Source organism: Helianthus annuus, chromosome 11 (genome assembly GCF_002127325.2).
Source record: "Helianthus annuus cultivar XRQ/B chromosome 11, HanXRQr2.0-SUNRISE, whole genome shotgun sequence".
Classification (NCBI taxonomy): Eukaryota; Viridiplantae; Streptophyta; class Magnoliopsida; order Asterales; family Asteraceae; genus Helianthus; species Helianthus annuus.
In genome coordinates this window covers 147180998-147206091 of record NC_035443.2, presented here as the reverse complement: position 1 = coordinate 147206091, position 25094 = coordinate 147180998, and the positions used below count along the sequence as shown (strand labels likewise).

At 35.0% G+C, this 25094-nt stretch overlaps 2 protein-coding genes and 1 long non-coding RNA gene across 9 annotated transcripts; 2 read left to right on the top strand and 1 right to left on the bottom strand.

Moving 5' to 3' along the window:
* Positions 1-2597: 2597 nt before the first annotated feature.
* Positions 2598-6956, top strand: LOC110937124. Of its 7 annotated transcripts, none has more exons than XR_004871083.1 (4): positions 2598-2990; positions 3085-3197; positions 3311-4478; positions 6623-6956. It is a non-coding gene; the product is annotated as an uncharacterized LOC110937124 (long non-coding RNA). The 7 variants fall into 7 exon arrangements; XR_002590542.2 differs by lacking the exon at positions 6623-6956 and adding an exon at positions 6257-6611; XR_004871082.1 differs by lacking the exon at positions 6623-6956 and adding an exon at positions 6251-6611.
* A 3440-nt stretch (positions 6957-10396) lies between these two features.
* Positions 10397-12256, bottom strand: LOC110933825 (uncharacterized mitochondrial protein AtMg00810-like). Its single transcript, XM_022177030.2, has one exon. The coding sequence runs from the start codon at positions 12254-12256 to the stop codon at positions 10973-10975; it is 1284 nt and encodes a 427-aa protein (XP_022032722.1). The 3' UTR covers positions 10397-10972.
* A 3971-nt stretch (positions 12257-16227) lies between these two features.
* Positions 16228-19549, top strand: LOC110933826 (protein FAR1-RELATED SEQUENCE 5-like). The gene is made up of 5 exons (XM_035980125.1): positions 16228-16360; positions 16649-17444; positions 17540-17798; positions 18085-18642; positions 18801-19549. The coding sequence occupies exons 1-5, from the start codon at positions 16339-16341 to the stop codon at positions 19428-19430; spliced, it is 2265 nt and encodes a 754-aa protein (XP_035836018.1). The 5' UTR covers positions 16228-16338; the 3' UTR covers positions 19431-19549.
* The last annotated feature ends 5545 nt before the right edge of the window (positions 19550-25094 follow it).

Here is a 25094-nt window from a genome sequence, read left to right as displayed (position 1 = left end):
TATGATAACTTGTTTATTTATTTGGGATACGGTATGGGACGTATCACTTAACTGAATTTGTAATAATAGTTGCTGTGGAGACTTCTGGACCATCTGTTTCGCTCAGTGCCGCGCCCCGATGATTCCGCCATCGGTTGGGGTGTGACAATTAATGTTTTCAAACATGCGTGACTTGGTTTTTTTAGTTTATAACGTGCATGATTTTCAAATGAACGTGCGTAATTATCTGTCGTACGTGATGTACGTTAAGCCGTATTGTACGTTAACTGGCCTATATATAGGGGAGCGCTATATATATATATATATATATATATATATATATATATATATGGGAGCGCTAAAATTAAAACCACCTCCAGTTGTAAGAACCGCGAGAACCACTCTCAACCAATCAGAAAAAAGGGGTAGTTTGGTCATTTCCTTAAATGTCCAATCTATCATCTCTCCTCTTTATAGTTGCAGACCTTTCTCTCATCTCTCATCTCTCCTCTTTCCTCTCTCCTTTTCGTCTTCATCACCATATCACCCATAAATCATTCTTCAAGAATCATTCTTCAACACAGCAATTGCATCAAGACTCATTCTACTAACCCTAACACTCATCACTCATCAATCATTAACCCATACGACACTTCAGCTTCAATCAACCCCAACTACCTCTCCACCACCACCACTACCACCACCGCCCCCACCATTGTATCCCTCCGCGTCACCGCCGCTGTGGGTGATCTGCAACCCCATCTCCGGTGACATGTTTTGATTTTTTTTAATCTTACTTTGAGCCCTGGATCTTGTGTGGGTTGTTTGATCTGTTAGAATGGGGTAAACCAGGTGGGTTAGGGGTGGGCGAAGGGGTTGTTGTGGTGGGTTAGGGGTGGGTGAAGGGGGGTTGTTGTGTGGTTTGTTTGATCTGTTAGTACTTGTTTGATCTTTGGTGTTCTTCATATGTTCATCTTCAGATTGTTTGCTTTATATCGTTGCATACTTATGGTTTTGACTTTCTTGATCTGTGGGTGTCTTTTTTGGAAGTTTGAACAGTGAACTATGTGGGTTTGATGTTTTGGATTTGGGCGGTGATGATGAAAAAAACGCATATTTTGATGACGATGGTGCGGCAAGGATGGTAGATGGTAGGTTTTTGAACCTCCAACCCCACTTTGCAGCCTCTGATTATCGGAAAAATCTGAGCCAAATCCCGTTTTTTTCAAGAATCCAAACATTGTTTTGATTTATGTTGTTGGTTTGTTATTTTTTTCCCAATCGATGATGACAATAATCTATCTGAGACACCTACCGAGTTGCGATTTCTGGGTTTGTTCGTTTTGCGTAAAAAAAGTTTTTGTAAAAAAAAGTTAAACCATAAACTTTTTAACTTAAAACGTAAAACATAAAAAGTTTAACGTAAAACGTTAATACGTAAAACGTTAATACGTAAAACGTAAAAACGTAAAAATATTAAAAAATCTATAAAAAAAACTGAAAATTAAAAGCTCTTAAAAAATTTCTTTAAAAAATAAAAACTAATATAATAATACAAAAATAGTAATAGAAAACAATAAAGACAAAAAGACAAAATTGAATAAATTTACTAAACTAACCTTTTGTATTAAAATATTAAAGACATAATAAGACAAAAAATATTTAATAATACTTTTTAACTATTTTTAATCTTATCCATTGATCTTGAAGATCCAATGGTTGAAAAGTGGTTCTAGCGGTTCTTACAACTGGAGGTGGTTTTTATTTTAGCGCTCCCTTATATATATATATATATATATATATATATAATGAAAAGTGGTTCTAGCGGTTCTTACAACTGGATGTGGTTTTTATTTTAGCGCTCCCTTATATATATATATATATAGTGAAGGGTTCAAATGAGAAGAAATTTTTTGTAAGAATAAAAACGAACAAACTTCAACCAATAAGAATGCTTTATCTTACTTCATTTAATTTTTGTATTTAATATGGGTGTAAGGGTATATTGGTAAAACTAGATAGATAATTAATTGTTAGTTTTCCTTTTTAATAGCTAACTAAATTAAATTTGTAACTTATTTTCAAAAAAAAATATATATCTTTTCAAAGAAGAAAAAAATTAATTTAAGGTCTAGGATAAATTATGAGGTGTGCAGGATGAATTACGAGTTGTGTAGGATAAATTTCAATATGTGTAGGATAAATTAAAAAAACGTGTAGGATAAATTTTGATGTGTATAGGCAAAAATTTTAGTGTGGAGGATGATGATCTTTATGACTAATTAATTAGTCAAAAAGAATATTAAATGAGATGAGAGAAAACTATTTAATGTTTTACAATTGTACCCTTTATTCTTTTTCTTCTCAATTTAATTTTCTTCTCAAATGAACCTCCCCCTATATATATATATATATATATATATATATATATATATATATATATATATATATATATATATATCCATACAACTATACTAAAATCACTAGCTTTTCTTTCTCATGTTCAATTAAATAATATTTTTATATCTTTATTATATATATATATATATATGGAACCCATTAAGTCTAACTAACTCTTCAATCATTCTTGACCCTTAGATCTTGCTGAGATGAAATCATGACCATTTAAACTCTGTTTTCTAACTGCTACAACAACGGTTATCACCGGTTATCGTCAGTTTTGTTGCCAGTTAAAAAACTCCCATGTTTTGCCCCACATTCTCCACCTTCCGTGCTTTCAGGCGGCCATCTCCTCCTCACCCATAAAACTAACATCCATCTCCACAACCTGCATCAACAAATCAAAAGGCAAAAGTGGGTAAGTGAGTTACTGAATAAAAGAAAATTCGTCCTCACTCCCTTAGACGCGACATTCACCTCCTCAACCCAGTTCGATCGATACTAACCCCTGCTCCCCATATCACCGTAGTTACAACGCTCCTATCCTAACCACCACCGGAGATATGGTCATATGGATTGATTGCAACAAGTAGTGTTCATCTCTTCGTCAGGTAATGTTCTTTGTTGACTTGATTTCTTCATCTCTGTTGATTTAGGGTTTTTTTTGCTCATCTAATACGCTCATATACTTGCTATGTGGCTTAGATGCGGGATTCCGGAGTCCATATTAACGAATTTTGCTTCTCCAGTGAACTTTGCGTCTTCACCAAACACCCCCCACCCCCTTTTAACCTAATTGGAAAAAAATACAAAGTAAAGTTAGTATTTAAAAATCGAACTTGTATATCCTCATGATTGACTAGTATGAGTTTTAATTGACTTTAAATTCTTTTCAATTGGAAATTGACCTAAATGTTTCTTTCTTTTGCAGTAGTGGGCTTTGGAAAAAAGGAATGACGGATTGCTTATATACGAAATTTGAGTTTCTATTTTATCCTTTATTCCTTTATGTTAAACCTCAATGGTGTAATACTATCATCACTTTTGTTGCGATTTACTTTGCTGAATACTCCTACAAATGCACAAGCCGTTGAAGTGGATTCTTCCCTCGGGTGTTGCTCCTAACTTTTAGAATATTTTCTTTTCTCTTAATTTTTTAGGTGCATTTTTCTACTTTCGTTTGGTTTTTGTTACGTTTTTTTTAATAATATGGAGAATGCTTTATTTGTGCACTAGATTTTTGATGATGTTATCATAAGTATAGTAAGGGCATTCTTATTTTAACAGTTCGAATAATTATATTGTGCTTAAGAACTAGACTCATGGTTATTTTAGCTTTTACAAATTTTTGAGGTGCATTTTTCTACTTTTATGGTAGGAGGAAAGCTACATGCAGTGGGTGTCTAAAGGGCTAATCATGGATTTTTTATGTTAAAAAATATAGTAAAATTGGAAAATGTGTGTTGGTACTTACAAAAGGGGAAAATCGCGGGTATCCAAGGGGCTAATCCAAAGTTTGATTGCCATACTGCAGCCTTGAGGTTGTCACTGGTTAGTTTAAAAGTGCCATTCATTGTTATGTTGAATATTATTTGAATTTTGACAGTTTTATGGATATAATTTGAAGTGATTGTTGGTGCTGCTGGACAGATATGAGCATGCAACAGGCACAGGCAAAGTACTAATGTTTATTTGCTGGCTTTAAACCTTACTAGAGGAATCCCATTAACCCCTAAAATGAAGCAAAACCACGCTTAAGATTCTAAACCCACCCGCACCATGAACAACATGAAATCTATACAAATCTTGGTCCATCTATAGTGATAAATTTAAGAATCAAATTCAAATGCATATACTTATATACGCATCTTGAAAATGGGTACAAAACACATAGATATAAGCCAGTGAGCGAACATCAGAAGAATTTTGAATTGAGAACTATAAGTATATTGCTGGTGGTTTATTGTTGTCTAAATTTAGTTCTTAGTTTTTGTGGTTTGTTGATTTTGCAGCTGGTGGTCAAGGTATTGATGTTCTGATGAATGTGGAGCACTCAAGTTGACCTCTGGTTGCCTCAAAGCTGGCCCCTGGCATGTCCGGTATGTTTTCCTTTTGTTCACATGTTTGTGGTATGGCTTCTTTATATGGGGTGGTCATTTTGGCCCATTTACTTTTGAATGGGTCGATTCGGGTTGTCCTGTCTAGCTGGTCACCTAAAGCCTGTAGTTTATTGCATACAAAATTGTACATTCTTTGTTCAAAGATTTAGATTATTACAGTTAGGGGTGTCAATTATGTCGGGTTGTGAGTTAGTGGGTTGAATTGTGCAACCCGAATACGACCAACATTATCATTCATGCTAAGTATTTGATGTGGGCCCAAGTGTGGAGGAACGGGCTATTTTGTACTTGGAGGCCCAAGACCGCGTAAGAAAAGGGTCTTCACTAAAATGGCCCTAACTTGGGCTACGGAGGTCCGTTTGGGGCGTGTGACCAGTCAAAACGAACGGGAGAACGAGCTCTATCTTGCTGCAAACGGCCTACGGCGGTTTGGGTCATCGTCCGGGCCGAAAAAACGCTTATTTCTATTAGTTTTTTCCATTTTTATGTTTTTTCAAGTATTTTGGGCATTTTGTTTTTGGGCTTGTGTTTGGCCCGTTGTCTTTTTTAGGCCCGTTTCGAATTTCTGTCATTATTTATATGTCCCTTTAGTGAATGAAACAATCAGACTTGAATTTTGAGAAAAGTTATTTTTCACTTCAAATTCCGTGGCCTTTGGGTTGCAATTTGGGGGTTGGGAAAGAGACACACGGGTATTCGTAGAATCAACGTGTTGATCTTCGTTTATCGTATCACACGCTGCATCAGTATTTTAAACCTTACTCAGACACACGTAAACCCCGGTCACCCTGAACATGACCCGTTTAACCTGTTTTACTAGAATTCCTTTGGATTTTGAGAATCATACACATGCCCTAATAATTATTCACATGAGGTTGTTATCAATTTATTACAAATAATAATTAAGCATTTCATTTGCTATTACCATAACATGAAAGTTATTTGAGGATCAGACTCATTGTTTAATAAGATGCCTTTGTTTTGAGAATCAGATCTCGTTTAAAACTATGGACTATCATAACAGTTATGAAGCATTTAACATTTTTTATTGGTAAAATGATAAGAACTTAATCATCAATAATAATAAGAGTTGATTGAACATGAAGAGTCTTGACAGGGATATGATGATCAAAGAGTTTGATGATGAAAGACTCGAACTTGATTGCAAGTTGGAAATAGAAAATTTAAAAAACATGTGTATTGTAGTTGGGACCTGGAGTTAGCAATAAATGTCCTCAGATTTTGGAAGGATGTCAAGTTTAATTTATTAAAAAAATACATACTAAAATGGATTAACGGATCAACCCATTTTATGAAATAGGTCAACTTGAATGCGACCCGTTTTTAAACGGGTCAATCCTAACACGCCCTATTTTTTAACGGGTCAAGTTTGCCAGGCCAAAAACTGATTAATTTTGTGTCATGTTTGGGTTGTGTTTTAGGCCGTGCCAAGAATTTCCACCCCTAAAGTAATCTTATTTTTCGTACTTATATTATCGCATTAAATACGTATAAAAGATTAGAAAGATGACGTGTATGCAGTACGGCTTAGCCCAATTTGACATGGCCTATTTTGTAACGGGGCAAATAGGTTTTGTCAAATGAGTGCTTTTGATTCGATAGGCGGGCCAAACTGGTTTGGTTCAAATTTTTATGGCATCTGAGCTTCAAGAGACTTTTGGGAGAAATAGCTTAGTTTTGTATTATTTATCATAGAATAAAAAAATGACGGATCATCCCGTTTTGGTTAGTTACAGGCTAAACAGAGTGGGTCAAAATGAGCCTCTTAAGTTGCCAACAATGGTTATTTCTGTTGTCAAGGCTTTAATTTGATGGTTAGATGTGATCATTTCTTTTTGTGACTACCATTGATATATGTAGAAAATATGTATATCTTCAAGCACCAATGCACCGGTAACAATAAGTTGTATACAAAATCATTACATTCTTACTTTTCAATAACCATCTTTCTTTGTATCTACCGGTAAACTTTAACAAGTTCTCAAGATTGTCATGAAAGTAAAAAGAGCATCAGTAAGTGAGATAACAAACCAGCATTGATGACATTTTCTATCTTCTTACATGTGCTCCTATGATCATTGCATTTATGTCTCCTGTTTTAGGTGAACTTCTCTCGACTAAATTAAATTCATAAAATTTGAGCTTCTTAATGACAAGGTTTTCTACTTTTGTTGGTTACATCACAAATGTTATGGTGTGGAGTAGTGGAGATCTGATCATGAACTTAAATTTATTTAAATATTTACTTATGTTCTTTTCATTTGTGGGGAAAGTTTATAATTCTGGATCAATATCTTTGTTAGATGGGCAAATTTTGCATTACAAGAGAAACAAATTCAGAGTATGCAAATATTCATATACACCCGTCTATTGCAATATTGCATGTATTAAACATTAAAATAATGCTTTTGTTTACGATTCAACTAAAAACATTTATATCATAATGACTTTAAACTACCCGTCCATCGGACGGGTATTAAACTAGTTATTACATGTTCTCTCTCCTCCACTCACAACCACCTTTAAAAAAATTTAAAAAATTATAAGAGGTGAACCGTGTTTCCCATATATTCAGAAATGAACAGTAACATTTCCATATATTTTCTCTCTCATCCAGTCACAACCACTCAAAAACCACTCACAATCATTCCTTATAATATAACCAATTCACTCACATAAATATAAGGGGTCCATTGTGAATGCTCTTACTATTCTCTTGCTTTGTTTTTGTGATATTGAGACTTTGATCAAAATATAGTTTGCAAATGTTACTTGATCCCCAATGCTACGAGCGCCCTTAGCTGTGACCATCATGAACTACATTATATCCTTACAAATCTTTAAAAGTTTTATTTCATATCCAACCCTACAAATACCATTACTCTTCTAAATTCTACCTCATCACCTACTACTAAACACATTATTTTAATAAAAGTTTTTTTTTTTTTTAGTTTGGATCCACCTCATCACCAAAACCAATACAAACTTGCATCCTTAATTAAAGGCACCATTGTTGAGGGTTTTAAAGGGCATCATTGCTTTAATGATAAGGGTAGTAAAGACGATAGCAATAGGGGTAAGGGCAATGTCATCACTAGTATGTGTTTTCGAAACTCTATAAAATGAAATAAACAAAATTAACGTCTTTGAAATTTTATAAATAAAATTAAAACGTTTATGTAAACCCACACACGCCTCAGCAAACCCGTATGCAGCAAACAACTCGCTACGGATTGACTCTGTGGCGTCACCCGAAGCAAAAGAAGGGAGGGGGTCGTGCAACGCAGCGCCCTTCTTTGTTAGTCCAAGTTTTGTTTTTCATAATTTGGCCCCCAAACTCTTATTTGTTTATCATTTTAGGCCTAAACTTCAGGTTTTAACATGTTTTGAGTACGGAAAGCGTCGGTAAGTATAATTCATGTATCCTGAATGCGTGTATAGCGTTTCGAATGTATAACAAGTATAGGTTTGCAAGAATCACGTATTTAACGATTGGTTGTGTGTAAAACATGTATGCATAAAATAGGAGATTTCGTTACGATCAAAGTCCTAAATTACAAATTTGGGATAGAATATGGATAATAGTTTCTAAAAATAGAGTTTCGACTATACTTTCTAAATAAGGAAAGTTCAGAAAATGCGAAGCGTTACATATACCATCTTTGCCAATTCTATTAATAGGTGGCAAATTTTAAAAGACAATGTTAAAGGATTGCCTCTTAAATCATTGTCTATCACTCATTGGGAAAGTCATGTAGATAGTATTAAGCCTGTTAGAACTCAACTTGTTGAAGTGAGAAAAGCTTTGAAAGAAGTTAGTGACTCAGATAAAGATCCTAAAATTCAAAACGAAGCTAATCACTTGAAAAGCATGAGGTTGGTGACTATGAATTTTTGGTACAAATCATCATTTGGTATGAAATATTATCAAATGTGAATGTGGTGAGCAAAAAGTTACAATCAAAGGATGTGGTTCTTGATGTTGCTATTGATGAAGTGGACAAATTGATTAAATACTTCAAAAATTATAGAGAAGTGGGGTTTTCTAAGGCGATTATGAAGCTATAGAAATTGCCAATGAATTAGGTATTAATTCGGAATTCCCTAAACAACGTGTGATACATAGGAAAAAACAGTTTGATGCGAATTCAAGTATAGAAGAAGTTATATTTTCACTTGATGATGATTTTAAAGTCAACTACTTTCTATGTATTGTTGATCAAGCTATAAGTTCTCTTGAAACAAGATTCTCTCAATACCAAAAATTTGAAAAAAAAAATTGGGTTTTTGTTTCCTAAAAAGTTGAAGACACTTGATGAAAAGGATCTTAAGGCTCGTTGTTATCGTCTTCAAAAGGCATTGAAATATAAATAAGAATCGGACGTTGATGCTAAAGAACTTTATTTGGAGTTGAAGTTGATTAGGACCTTCTTACCGAGTCACATTGTTAGCCCTATTGATGCTTTAAATGATATCATGCGGCTCGGTCATTGTCCTAATGCTATAAATGCATATCATGTGCTTTTGACACTTCCGGTAACAGTGGCATCGACAGAGAGAAGTTTTTCTAAATTGAAATTATTGAAGTCTTATTTGCGATCGTCACTGTCCCAAGAAAGACTTAATGGATTGGCGATGATATCTCTTTAAAACGAAATTAGAAATTATGGAATATAAAGACTTGATCGAGAGCTTTGCTTCCAAAAACGCTAGGAGAGCCTCACGATCTGCTTAAGTAACGTAGTTTGATCATTTAGCTACACTAGTATTGTTTTGTTTATTTTATAACAATTAATCAATTATCGTTGTATCTTGGTTTTTTATATATAAAATGATAAGTTTATATTATAGAAAGCGGCATAACTTTTTTGTCTCGAGGCCCGAAAGTTTTTTATTATTATCTGAAAATTAATAGTCAATATATATGATCTTGTTTTTAAAGTATGGTCTATGATTGGCGTGTGATTTACAATGTAATTTAATATGCCTTCAATTTTCTTAACATCAATTTCTTCCTACTCTTATTTGCCCATAATGGAACACGAAATCGGTGTCATAGATAAAATGTCATTTAACTATACCAAAGCCCTTTACATCATGAGGTATGGTGGGGCGGGGGTTTAGGGCATGGGTTAACACGTGGAGTTGGAGCCCTTCGCTGGTGAGTGACGTGTCCATGGGGTATGGCGGGGCGTGGCTTGGCTTGGCCAACGGTTATATTTTAAAATTTAAACATGACCCGCTATGCCCTAGCTAACAAGCCAATAAGAGCCGGCCACATAGGATCGCTAGCATGCCCACGCCCGGCCTTAAACTCCCGCCCAAAGGGCCACGCCCAAACCCAAGCCCACCCAAGGTGGTGACTTGGGCGTTTCTCTTCAACCCACGCTCCAACCCCGCCCCATACCCCATAGTCTTTTGTAAAAGTCCCGCCTAGGCTCCGAGTACTCCCCGAGTACTCGCTACAAGGTAGGTTGCCGAGGCACGAGTACTCTTCTCCCAGGCCAATTACTCTCCGAGTACTCCCGAATACTCCCGAGTACTTCCCGAGTACTCCCGAATCCGACTAGGGAGCGCCTAGCGACTTTTGCAACCATGGTCTTAGTTAGTGGGAATTAGGCTGGTGTTAGCCTCTTAGGTTTATGTAATTTTGAGAAGCGTGTGGGTTGAATCCGAAATAAAACATGAAAAATCTAAACAAATAGTAGGAGTGTACCAAAAATTATAGTAGGAGTGTAGGACACAAAACATTCACTGGTCGACACAAACATAACTCGTTTAACATGATTATTAATCAATAATTTTAGAAACAATTTACAACCGAAATGTAGAAATATATGATATGAAATACTAAAAACAACAAACCAGAAGAGATAGCGACAAAACAGGTGACAAAATCTTATTTAACCAACCCTAAAATGATTTGCCCCCCAAATACCCAAAGATCTTACAAAAACAGTAAGATCTGATCTTACAAAAGTAAGATCTAAAGTACAAATGATACAGATACAGAATAGAAGATCATCTACAGATGATGATCAACAACAGATACAAAACTACCAGAACAATCTCTCAGATACAGATGAGAGATTGTTCGTATACAAGATGAAACCCTAGCAGAGCGAACAAGATGAACAAGTACAATAATGAAACAAGCTGATCAACAAGATCACTTAAATATAGTGAAAATAAGGATATTTCACTTTGGTCCTTGTAAGTTGCACAGCTATCAGTCACAGCCCTTGAAGTTACACTTAAGCCCTTGAAGTTACACTTAACCCCTTTAGATATTTCGAGAACCTGTAACAGCAATAACAACTTAACAACAACCAGCCCAACAACTTATTAGAACAATCAGCCCAAGTCCAAAATGATATAAGACCAAATGATACAAACAATATACAAGCCCAATGAATGAAAGATATACCAGATATAATTTCAACACCCCCCCTTCATTCATTTGGCTTAAACAGATCAACAAGAAGAAGTTTTTTACAAAATTCTTCATGTTGAGCTATTCCAAGACCTTTGGTAAAAAAATCAGCAAGTTGACTTTCAGAGTCAACTTTAACAGTACTAATAACACCATTTGCCACCTTTTCTCTTAAGAAATGTAAATCAAGCTCAAAGTGCTTGGTTCTTTCATGAAAGACAGGATTAGCTGCTATTGAAATAGCAGCTTGACTATCACAGTTCAAAAACATTGGCAAATTGCATTTAACATTCAACTCAAACAATAAATTTCTCAGCCAAATAAGCTCACAAGTAGCTGCACACATTGCACGATATTCAGCCTCTGCAGATGACCTAGAGACAGTACCTTGTTTCTTGCTTTTCCAAGAAACAAGGCAATTCCCTAAAAAAATGCAAAAACCAGTAACTGACTTTCTAGTAGAAAGACATTTACCCCAATCAGAATCAGCATACCCCAGCAAATTTAGATTATCACTCTTCTTGAAACTTAGTCCTTTTCCTGGACTTTGTTTCAAGTATCTCAACAACCTGAAAGCCATCTGTAAGTGCACTTCATTTGGCTTGTGCATAAATTGGCTCAAAAACTGAACTGTATAACTTATATCTGGTCTAGTTAAAGACAAGTATATAAGCTTTCCAATCAGTTTTTGAAACCCAGAAATATTTGTAAGTAACTTCTGATCTTTGTCAAGTTTGGAAGACACTAAATAACTTTGCTCTATAGGAGTATTAATAGGTTTACACCCCAAATAACCAAATTCACTCAAAAGTTCCAAACAATATTTTCTTTGGCTAAGACAAATAGCATTTTTATCATAAAGCACTTCAATGCCAAGAAAATATTTTAGCACACCTAAATCCTTAATTTTAAATGTTTCATTTAAAATGTGTTTAACTTCACTTATTTTATCAACAGAATTTCCAGTAACTACAATATCATCTACATATACCAGCAAGTAAACAGTAATACCATCTTTTAAGTAAATAAACAAAGAATGGTCACATTTACTTTGCACAAAACCAAGATCTAACAACACAGTGGTTAGCCTCTCATTCCACTTCCTTGGAGCTTGTTTTAATCCATATAAGGATTTAACAAGCTTACAAACTTTAGTTTCATTTTTTGAATAATAACCAGGAGGCAATTTCATATACACATCCTCAGAAATAGTACCATGTAAGAATGCATTATCAACATCAAGTTGAAACAATGGCCAATCAAAATACACAGCAACAGCTATAATAGACCTAACAGTGACCATTTTAACAACAGGTGAGAAACAGTTAAGTCAAATTCAGACACATCAATACAGTTAAACATATTCTTGTCTGTTTTGACCATATGCTGATTTGCACCAGAATCACAAATCCAATTATTATCAAAACCAGAATTTATAAGACTAGAACAGCACACAAACTTATTTACAGAACTAAACACACAATTTGACTCACCTCCCATATTAGGAGATTGAGACTCAGTGCTAGCTTTTTCACCCAACAAACTTAGCAATTTTGCAACCTGCTCTGAAGAAAACTGAGCCACAGAAGGAACAGATGATACATTTGACCTAGTATTAACAAAAGTTCTACCAGTCTGACCTCCAGGTTTCTTTTTAAAACTTGAAGGGTATCCAACTAATTCAAAACATCTGTCTATAGTATGACCAATCTTATTACAGTGATTACATTTTAAATTTGGATTAGGACCTCTAATCTCTTTCCTTTTTTGATCAAATGACTGATTAGTTTTAGAAACAAAAGATACAGTTTGTGTTTTATTTCCAATACTAGAATTTCTATGTGATTCTTCCCTTGAAATGATTGAGAAAGCAACTTTAACAGAGGGTAATGGCTCTCTAGTTAACAAGTTAGTTCTTACAGGCTGATAAACATCATCTAAACCCATAAGAAACTGCATTAGTTTGATTAAAGTAGAAAAGTCATTAAAATCTTTTGCAGCCTGACATGAACATGTGGGCAGTTGAAGCACAGCATCAAACTGTTTCCACATGGTATTCAACTTATGATAATATTCAGACACAGAACTTCCATTTTGAGTAATGCAATTGATTTTTTTATATAAATCATAAACTATAGAGCCATCAACCTTGTCATAAGTTTCTTTTAAATCAATCCAAACTTCTGAGGCTAACTTAGAAAACACTTGTCCTAAGTATAGTTCCTCAGAAACAGAATTTAACAACCAACTAAGAACAACAGAATTACATCGGTCCCACTGACTACTTAAGACTTCATCATCAGAATTCTTTTTACACTTACCATCTATAAAGCCAAATTTATTTTTGGCTTCAAGAGCAAGTTTCATAGCACTAGACCAAACCCTATAGTTCTCAGTTCCTTTTAATTTTATGCCTACTATGGTTAAGGAACTTGAATCACTAGGATGCAAGAACAAAGGGTCTCCTATATCCAACTTGCTAATCAGGGTCTGAGAAGACCCTGGAGTATCACCTTTATCACCCATTAAGACAAAATAAGAAACACACAGAAAATAGAACAAAGACCACAGATCAAAAACACACCAACAACAAACCCTAATAGGCGAAGCTGAGTCAGTGTCAAGACTCCAGGTTCATCACTCACAGGTGCCTGGACATGTCTTAACTCAGGAGCCTTAAACTAAACACAACTAACAAATACAAATAACAACAGATATCAACAAACAAGTGCCGGTCCTCACTACCCCGACTTCAACTAATCCAACCAACAGAAAAGTAAAGAGAGGAGTTAGAAATATCTCACAGCGGGTGCAAGTAATCCAAGAACAACCAGATCTAACCAGATCTGATGTTCCAAACCAATAAAAGTACCAAGACTGGTCAGTTTGCCCTAAACCTTCGAGGGTTTAGAGACCAACACAGCTCTTCAACAGGATGTGAAGAAAACCCTAGCTAGGGTTTGAACACCAACAATATCCCAAGATCCAGAAGATCTAACCACAATAAGCACAGATCTGCAACTTGAAGCAGACCTACACAAAATACAACAAATCAGATCAAATAACAGCGGAAATAAGACGGATCAAGAGCAAACTTACTCTGATACCATGTAGAAATATATGATATGAAATACTAAAAACAACAAACCAGAAGAGATAGCGACAAAACAGGTGACAAAATCTTATTTAACCAACCCTAAAATGATTTGCCCCCCAAATACCCAAAGATCTTACAAAAACAGTAAGATCTGATCTTACAAAAGTAAGATCTAAAGTACAAATGATACAGATACAGAATAGAAGATCATCTACAGATGATGATCAACAACAGATACAAAACTACCAGAACAATCTCTCAGATACAGATGAGAGATTGTTCGTATACAAGATGAAACCCTAGCAGAGCGAACAAGATGAACAAGTACAATAATGAAACAAGCTGATCAACAAGATCACTTAAATATAGTGAAAATAAGGATATTTCACTTTGGTCCTTGTAAGTTGCACAGCTATCAGTCACAGCCCTTGAAGTTACACTTAAGCCCTTGAAGTTACACTTAACCCCTTTAGATATTTCGAGAACCTGTAACAGCAATAACAACTTAACAACAACCAGCCCAACAACTTATTAGAACAATCAGCCCAAGTCCAAAATGATATAAGACCAAATGATACAAACAATATACAAGCCCAATGAATGAAAGATATACCAGATATAATTTCAACACGAAAATACAAACTTGTAAAAGTAAACGGAACCCACAAACTGCTAGCCTCAGATATATGCGTTTATGGATTGGGCCAGAACCCACATTAGTTTCATATCATCTAGCCAATGATCTCTAGATCAAGTGGTGGAGAGCTTGCATTTCTCTTGAGAGATGCAGGTTCGACTCCCACTTGGTGCAGAGTGAGGCATTGGTGGGCAATGATAGGAGACCCAGGGAAACCTAGGTTGGATCCTTGAGCCAAACGGGTTTTACCGGTAATTTCACCGTCGTGCCTACGGGCGGGTGGGTTACCGGGTTTTCCTTGGAATTGTTGGTGGACTCGGGTTACTCTCGGAGTACTCCGTTTGTCCAGATGGTACCCCGAGAGTACTCGGGATTGAGTTTGTTGGCCATTAAAAAAAAAAGTTTCATATCATCTTATACGCCTTGTCATAGACTCACACACAACCCGCCGGGGTGTGACAACAAAAAAAAATGATCCAACAACCATATAAGGGGAATGGTATGTGTGGTGGAAATATAGGAAGACCGAGATCTTTGAGAGATTTGAAAGACTGATTATTTTTGGAGAAGAAAATTGTAACGTCTTTAAGAGATAATAAATGGTAGAGGTTCTTAAAAAAGATGGGGCATTTACAATGGTTGTTGGATAGCGTTTTGTCATGTAGACCCACATGTATTGCAAGGAACAATATGGTGGTGTTTCACCGTACTTAATTGTGTGAGGTTCTTGTCATCTTGCTTGATCGTTTATTTGATACAGAGTGCCATGATTGAGAGAAGACATTGGATGCTTATGTAGTTATGTTAAGTTCTTTGAAGCAACTTGGGTCTATTTATTTTCTGATATATGAAACTAGGTTAGAACCCCGTATAATACACGGGTTGAATATATGTAATTTTATATATCAAATAATAAAAAAATTATATTTTTGAAACCTCGTTTATTACACGGGTTGAATAAATGTAAAATTACATACCAAATAATAAAAAAAATATATCTTTAAAAATCTCATTTATGTAATCTATACATATAATAAAAGAAACCACTTTGTGGACACTTCTCATTATATTATGGCATCTCTTATAAATAATTATTATTTTAGTTTAATCTCTTCTAATTCATTATAAGATAACCTTGCTGCTAAATATTATTTAGTTTAATATCTTATAGATAATTATTATTTAGTTTAATCTTCTTCTCATTTATAATATTATTTATTTGAATCAATTATTACTTTTATATTTATCGGTAGAGGTTCAACTAAGAATTTAATCTTCCCTAAGTTTCCTAAGAAGCAATCTTGAGCTTACATGTGGCAATCTCATTAATTTAGATGAAAGGGTAATATTGGAAAATGCAAATTTCAAACAGATCTGTACTTAGTTTTAATCACACGATTTTCATTCCTTCTTTCATATTTTTCATTCATTCATTCATTGAGCTTACCAATTTCATCGAGATCGTTTTCATCTAAATCAATCGCAAATCTCAATCTCAATCCTGCTGAATCGTTGATCGTTTTCATCGATTTGCCGGTACCTGCGAGATTGAGATCAATCCTGCTGAATCGTTCATCGTTTTCATCGATTTGCTGGAACCCTAGCTCCTCTGTTCATTCATTGATTTGCTGATTTATCCTCCTCTATTTTAATGATGTCTACTACTGTCGATGGTAAAATACCTTCTAGTTTTAATTTCATCTACTTTTTAGGTTTTTAGTTTTGATCTAAGTTGTGCTGGTTTTTATTTAAAAGTGTAGTTCTGAAGTTGTGTTGGTTTTTTGAAGTTGTGCTGGTTTTTTTATATTACATCATATTTTAAAGTGTAGGTTTGTAAAGTTGTGCTGATATCTTTATTTTGTGCTAGTTTGTCTGGTAAAGTTGTGCTTGTTTTTTGTGCTGGTTTATTGTAAAGTTTGTGCTGATATCTTTTATTTGTTCTGGTTTTTTGATTTGTTCAGGAGTTCGTATCTGTCCAACTACTGGTAATCAGTATTATACTCCTGTTGTTCCAGATTCTTCCAAACCTGTAGTTGGTATGCATTTCCAGTCAATTGATTCTGCCTTTAATTTCTATAAGAAGTATGCTAAGTTATCTGGGTTTGAGGGTCGAAAGCATACTCAATCTTCAAAAAATGGTGTTGTGATTAGAAAGTACTTTGTTTGTGCAAAAGAGGGTTCAGCGACATCCTGTGCTGTTGACACGGTAAATGATAGTGTTGGTGCTGATAAAAAGTTAAATGACCGAAGGAGGAGACCTTCTAAACGTACCGGATGTAAGGCACACATCCGTTTGTCTTTAACTCCAAAAAATACTTATAGAATTTCTCATGTATTTGAGGAGCATAATCATTCTTTTGTTGATGAAGAGGATTATCATCTTTTAGCTTCGTCTAGAAAGTTGACATTCACTGAAGAGCAACTGCTTTCTGATTTTTCTGAGATGAATATTGGTCCAGTTAGGGCATTCAACCTTATGAGAAAGATTCGTGGTGGATTTGATAAGGTTGGAGTGACGTCTACTGATTGTAAAAATTTTAAAAGAGATATTAATTTGTTCATTGGAGAGTTTGATGTGGATATGGCTGTCCAACGTCTTATGAAGAAGAAGCTGTATTTGCCGAATTTTTCTTGTGAATTTTATTGTGATGAAAAAGGTGCTCTTGCTGGATTATTTTGGGCTGATGAAGAAATGAAACTGAATTATGAGGTCTTTGGGGATGTTATGTCTTTTGATGCTACGTTCCGTACGAACAGGTATTTTATTCACTTTTTGTAGATCATTTATTCATATTTTTATTAAACTAGCACAATTCAGCAAGCAGTTGTAATATAATCAATTCAATTTTTAGGTATGACTTGGTATTTGTTCCGTTCACTGGAATCGATAATCATCATCACAATGTCACGTTTGCTGGTTCTTTGTTAGCATCTGAAACTGCTGAATCATATAAATGGCTTCTTCAAAGTTTTTTGAAGGCTTTTGGTGTTGCACCTAAGGTGGTTGTGACTGATCAGGACGCTGCAATGAAAATTGCCATCCGAGATGTTTTCCCAGATACCAGACATCGTTTGTGTATGTGGCATATAATGATCAAAGTTTCTGAAAGGGTAACTTTCTTAAACCAGCACACTTTTGGCATATAAACCAGCACACTTTAAACAATCCATTTAAACCAGCACACTTTAGCATATAAACCAGCACACTTTTAAACCAGCACACTTTGGCATATAACTCAGCACACTTTTAAACCAGCACACTTTCTTTAAACCATCACAGTTTAAGCATCATAGTTTAAGTTTATACATCAACTAGCACACTTTAACATATAAACCAGCACATTTTAGGATTTGTTTGTTGTTTTAATATACTAATTATTTTTTTTTTTTGTTATAGGTTGGTACTGAGCTATCACAAGATGAGGTTTTTAAAGAAGATATATGTGATGTTGTATGGACTGATGCTCTTGAACCAGCACAGTTTGAGACACAATGGTGTGATTTAATGATTAAGTACAACCTTACTAGTAACAGCTGGCTGTCTGATATGTACAACCTCAGATCAGATTGGATTCCTGCATACTATCGTCATGAACATATGTCCGGTCTTATGCGTACAACATCTAGGTCTGAGAGTGAAAATCATTTTTTTGGTCAATTAACCAACACAAAATTGTCATTAGTTGAGTTTTTGAGCCATTTTGATACTGCAATGGAATCTCAGAGGTTTAAGCGCAGCAAACGTGATCATGATACCAGATACACACAACCTCGCATGAAAACCAATTATGAATTGGAACTGGAAGCTGCAAAGATTTATACTCGGGGGATATTTTTTGATGTTCAAGAAGAAATTCGACTTGCTTGCAAGAATTGTATGTGCAGGCGTGAAGAAGAAGTTGGTGATTCAATTAAGTTTTATATTCTACAGGTCAATCTTCCTGGCCTTCATGAGGTATTTATTTATACCTTTAGTAGCACAAACATGTTCTGCTTTTTACAATACATTTTAAGTAGCACAGTGATTTATATTTACAATTAGAATTTTACATATATAAACCAGCACACTTTTGTTATAAACTAGCACAATATAAGCATTTGTTATTTGTGTAGGTTCTTTTTACTCCTAAGGATATGGTAATTAAATGCAGCTGCAACCGATATGAGCAGTATGGTTTGCTATGTAGGCATGCCTTTTGTGTTCTTCGTCTTTGTGGTATAAAGGAGTTCCCTAAAAAATATGTTATGGGGCGTTGGACAAGAGATGTTGTTCCAAAAAAGACAAAAGTTTCGAGTTTTGATCAAAATGCTGCTGGTAATCAAGTTGAACGTGCTTCCAGCATTGTGCGTGAGATAATGACTGCAACTGAACATATTGTTAACCGTCTTGTTACAAATATTGACATGTTATCGTTGTATAGAGACCAAGTGATCGAGTCGAAGTTGAAGGTTGATTCTGCTGACCTTCCTGCAGAATCACTTGACAAGAATGCAAGATTAGCTAATATTCTTCATGCTGATCAGCCATGTTCATCGTCTTCTGCTACCATTCTTCCACCTAGTGGTATTAGAAACAAGGGGTGTGGTTCAAACAAACGCTTAAAGTCTTTTCGTGAGGTATCATCTTCAAGAATATCAAAGAAAACTAAAACTAGAGGTTGTTTGATATGTGGAGGTCATGGACATAATAGTCGGACTTGTAAGATGAAGACTACTATTGCTGATTCCCAGAAGAGCAGTTAGTCGTGTGTCTTGGAAATCATGATATTTGGATTTGTTATTTTTTTCATTTCAGTTTGGATTTCTTGTATTCTTATTATGTTTACAACATTCAACCAGCACATTATTAGTTTTTGTTGATTTTGTAAATGCAATTGTCAAGAATTTGATTTTTCAACATTCAATATACTGTTTAAAACCAGCACAATTTTAAACTTTGTTCTTTAAAACTAGCACAATTTTAAACTTTGTTCTTTAAAACCAGCACAATTATAAAACCAGCACAATTTTAAACTTCTTCTATGAAACCATCACATATTGTCATAGTGAAACCAGCACAATATTAATTGTAAAACCAGCATAAAATTAACTTTCCTAATATAACTGTTAAAGCAGTACAATGTAATTGTTAAACCAGCACCATATTAATTGTTAAACCAGCACAAAATATTACAGACAACTACCAAACTAATGTTATATTGTTCAACCAACACAATCAATATTTCTGGTTCAATCTGTCATTGATTTTCGTTTCCGCATTTTTCTTGCATTCCTCTTTCTTTTCAGGCTCCATCTTCTCATACTTCTCTAACAGTTCCATCATTTCACCTTTCGCTAAGTTGATGTCGGATAAAAGTATTTTGCTTAAATACTTGTATCTCAGTTCAACCAACTCTTTGTCTTGTTCCGGTGACTCTTTCGACAGCCCACTATCCCATTCCTTCTTGCTCACATGATTCCCTGTGTATGTCTCCATGTGTCTCATTGCAAAGACACCACAATCTACAAAGTTCTTTTCCGTTTGCCACGACATTTTCATTATTTCTGGTTCCAAGGGCGACATCTTTGTGTGCATTGTTGGGTATTCAACTTCAAGGTAATCACATACAATTTCTTTCTGTAATTTGAAAATTTTCAAAATCAAAATCCCTAAGCATCACAAATATAATTAAAATAAACAGCACAGAATTAATGGGCATCAATATATTACCACTCTTTTAGCACGTGCCATTTTTTGTGCTTTTGCTTTCCCTTTCATGTTGTCTATAATCTTGATGGCTTCTCCCTTGAAATCAAAACATACAATGTAGTAGTGCTTGTGTTGTAGTATTGGAATGAACAACATGTCCACTTTCCTAATAGTTCCAAACTCGGTAGTCATCAATGTCGCGGCAATGTTTTCTCTGAAATTTTGTGTGCAGGTCTTTTTGTTCAGTTTTGGTTTGAAGTTGTTTTCTCCCTGCACAGAAACCAGCACAATGTGTTATAAACCAGCACCAGCACAATGTGTTATGAACCAGCACAATAATAGCATTTCATATATTAGACTAACCAGCTATTAATAAAACATTAATATTTCAAAACCAGCACAATGTGTAATAATCCAGCACATTTTGTTAAATGTGCTTTTTCTAATCTGTTATTAAAACCAGCACATATTAGAAAACATACCAGCATGTTGCATGGGCAGAAAACTCTTGCCGGTGAACCTTTGCTTCTGTAGACCTCTTCACTGTTTAGTACCAATGACCAAGCTGTTAGGACTTGGACATGTATGTATAAGTTCGGGTGAAGCGACTCCAGAAATACCCTTGAAAGGTTTGTGTTAAATGCTGTCTCAAATATAAACACCCTGCATTGTTGTAATACACATTAGTTTAAATACTTATTTTTATCCAATTAAGATTTTGTTGGTTTTTATACTTACCAGGGGTCGTCAACTGTCGAGAACATCCATCCGGCTATCCTTACTTCAATTTTTTCAGTTTTTGTTTTTATTTGTACAACTCGCTGCATATATGGTGAACATAAAGGTTTAGCAGGGTGAGTTGTACGTTTGCTTTTCTTCTGGTCTCCGGCGTTTAGGTCTTCACCTATGAATTCTTGTTTTTCATTGTCTTTTTTGGGTTCCTTTTCTGGTGTTTTAAAAACCTCTCCTTGCTGTGCTGGTTGACCAGCAGCCTCATTTCCTTCTTTCTTTGCTGGTTGGCCAGCAGTGTCACTTTCTCCCTTTGGTGGTTCATTAGCATCTTCACCTCCTTTCTTTGTTGTTTCCCCATCAGGTTTACCATCTTTAACCTTTTCTCCACCTGCATCCTTTTCTTCTTCACCTATGAATTCTTGTTTTTCACTGTCTTTTTTGGTTTCATTTTCTGGTGTTTTAAAAACCTCTCCTTGCTGTGCTGGTTGACCAGCAGCCTCATTTCCTTCTTTCTTTGCTGGTTGACCAGCAGTGTCACTTTCTCCCTTTGGTGGTTTATTAGCATCTTCACCTCCTTTCTTTGTTGTTTCCCCATCAGGTTTACCATCTTTAACCTTTTCTCCACCTGCATCCTTTTCTTCTTCACCACCAACTCCATGATCAGCACCATCTTTTTTGCTGCTTGCTACCTGTTCTGCCTTTTCTATTTCTTTTATAATCTCTGGCCACATTGAACTGGTGATTCTGAAAGGAGTTGAATCAAATTGTGAGACCACCATTTTTTTTTTTGTGATTGGGTAAGTTTAACTTCATTCCCTTCTTCCTTTTCATTCCCTCCTTCTGTCTTCTCTCCACTTCCTCCTTTTTTCTTTTCTTCATTCCCTGCTTCTGATTCTTGCTTCTCGAAATTGTACTTTTCACCATATACTACCAATCTTTTTCTCCACTCATCCACAGCATCCACAACCTCCTCACCTTTGTACTTTGTTAAACATTCTGCAATCATTTCGTGTGTTTCTTTGACATGCATGTCCAGCTCTTTTGTTTTGGATTTTATCAGACAAATCCATTCCTGAAAAGATAACCAGCACATTCTTTTTATAAAGTAGCACAAATTGTAAAAGTAGCACATTCTTTTTATAAAGTAGCACAAATTGTAAAAGTAGCACATTTTCCATTTTTATTTTTACATACACATGATAAAAGTTTACAATAAAAGTAGCACATTTCAAACTAGCACAGTTTTATAATCCATTTAAACCAGCACACTTTAGCACATAAATCAGCACAATTTCACATTCCAAATTCTAACATTAAACTAACATATACTAGGTATAAACTAGCACAATTTAACATTCCAAACACTAAATGTCATAAAAGTAACACATTTTTTAACAAATGTCATAAAAGTAGCACATTTTTTCAATAACCATCTAAACCAGCACTTTTTTCAGTAATACTACAGATAAACACAATAAAATAGAAATTACCACTCCACTTGTTGGATTTATAGGTGGAATTTGTGAGAGTTTTTCCTGGGATTGTGGAATGTCCAAACTTTGTGTAATGTCTAGAGATTCTGGGAAGTCACTAAAGTAATGATTTCTAGCTTCATCAGTTTCCTTTGAGATTTGTTGATATGTGGATAGAGGTTGTTCAGCTGGTGCTTTTTTCTTTATCTTCAGTTTTACCTTCAAATTCTTTCGTTTTTCACCAGTTGTTGCTGCTTTCAAACTTGTTTTCTTCTTACTCTTCACCACCTTTTGAGTAGGTGTTTGTGTTGTCAAGGTGAGTTTCTGTGCTGGTTTCCCATCTTTTTCACTTCTCTTTCTTTTATTGCTTTCCACCACCGGACCAAGCTTTTTAATTGTATCATTTTTATGATACATTACAGCTGGTATCATCTTCTGTGTTGGATTTGTTCTTTGGTATGTATCATGCGCATAAACCAACTGATTGATTTACAAGTTAGTTTTTGTTATTATGTTTGATAAAAAACAATAAATATAAATCATTTTTAGATAACTACAACATACCACTTGAAATGTTATCGGTCCGATGTAATGTACTGCTTTAGATTGGAACCAGCTTGTTGTCTTTCTGTTCAAGCAGTCGATCACGTAGCTGCACCAGTCAACATCCTTAATATCTACATCAGGTTGCAATGTTGTAAGGAATTTCATGTTGACGTTGCCACCGTGTGTGAGCTCTGCCATTATTGAGTTGAACATTACAAGAAAGTTCAGTTGAAATAGCCTTCCACTCTCCTTCTGTTCTTTCACAACATGAATAATATGATGCATTTTTGGCAGTTCATCATCAATTTCAAATTGATTTCTAAACTCTGCAACAACTGGATCACTCATTGATGGTTTACTCAACTCCTTAACCTTCACTTTACCCATTGGTATGCCAAGAACTTCTTGTACTAGGTTAGGTGTTATCACTACATTATGTGTACCTAGATTCAGTGTGTTGATTGTAGGTTCATAATTGTTAGTGAGCCAGTATCCCAGATCAGTTGGTATTTTTGTTATATCAAAGTTCTTCATGCTTTCAAATCCCATGTTATCTACTTCTGCTTTCTGTTCGTCAGATAACACTTGCATGAATTCAGCAAGGTTTTTTGGGCTGTTCCTGATTCTAATTCTTTTTTTCTTATCAAATTCCTTGAAAAGTGTTGATCGTATAGGTTCAACGTTTGTGGCAACAGCTTTTAGTGCTGTTTTTTGTTTCTTTTCCGGTTGTTCGAAGTCACTGTCTGATGAGCCTGCAAGTAATTTCAGAAGAAACATAGTAACCAGCACAAGTTATAAAGTGTACTATATATTAAAAAAACAATAACCAGTACCATTTTGATCATTTAATACATAATAAACCATGATTTTTATAATTCAAAACATCATTGTTACATAAGGTTCAGAAAAACATGATCATAATACATAACAGCATTGATAACATTAGAAAACTAAAACAAACAACATAAACATGATGATCATAGCAGGAGCTGGCTAGATTGCTACTTCCTTCCAAAATTCTTGACTGAGATTATAGGTTTTTCCTCATCTTCTTCATGTTTAGGTTGTAGGATGGGGATCTTTTGTTTTTCATCATCTTCTTCTTTTTTGGGTTGTACAACTGAGATTTCAGGTTTCTCATCAATCTCTTCTTTTATGGGATCTGAAGGTTCACCACCAGAAGTAGGATGATTGGTATAGTTTGGCCCCCAGATTGCTACTTCATTCCAAAATTTCGGACTCATATAATATTCCTTTTTTGTTGGTCTTACAACTTTTAGTGGAATGGGATGCAAAGGTTCATTATCAAAAGTAGGGATTGGTTCTCCTGGTTGTACAATTTGTAGTGGTTTGGGATTGTACAGCTCTGTTTTCACACACAAAAAAGCAACTGAAACTTATATTACTTATCTCCTGAATTTAAAAGTAGCACAGTCGGTAAACCAGCACAGATTTGGAACCCAAAAAAACCACTTGTGCTAGTTTCTTCTAAAACACTAAAGTAGCACAGACGGTAAACCAACTAGAATTTGTGCTAGTTTACTAGAAAACAATAAACCCTTTGTGCTAGTTTCTTCTAAAGCAATAAACTAGCACAGATAGTAAACTAGCACAGATAGTAAACCAGCACATATTTGGAACCCAAAAAACCAACTAGAACTTTGTGCTAGTTTCTTAAAATAAACCAGCACATAGGTTAAACCAGCACATAAAATAAACCAGCACAAAAAATAAACCAGCACTATTTCATTAAAACACAACGATGGATCTATTTTATAAAATGCAGAACATGAATCAGTTTAGACATATTAAAACCCTAGAAATCTGTTCGTTTACAGATCCTTAACAAACCTTCGAAATCGTCATCAGGTTTTGTTTCTTTATGCTTCTGGCTTCTTGTAGATCTCTTAGAACCTGTGTAATCGATTTGATTTCGAAGAAACTTAGAAAAACCGTACAAAATTGAAA

Excerpts from the sequence above, each read along its gene's own strand:
- LOC110933826 (XM_035980125.1), top strand. The coding sequence starts at position 16,339 with ATGATGTCTACTACTGTCGATG. Across the intron at positions 16,361-16,648 it reads GATGTCTACTACTGTCGATG|GAGTTCGTATCTGTCCAACT; the intron begins GTAAAATACCTT and ends TGATTTGTTCAG. Across the intron at positions 17,799-18,084 it reads TGATCAAAGTTTCTGAAAGG|GTTGGTACTGAGCTATCACA; the intron begins GTAACTTTCTTA and ends TTTTTGTTATAG.
- LOC110933825 (XM_022177030.2), bottom strand. The coding sequence starts at position 12,256 with ATGGTCACTGTTAGGTCTATTATAGCTGTTGCTGTGTATTTTGATTGG.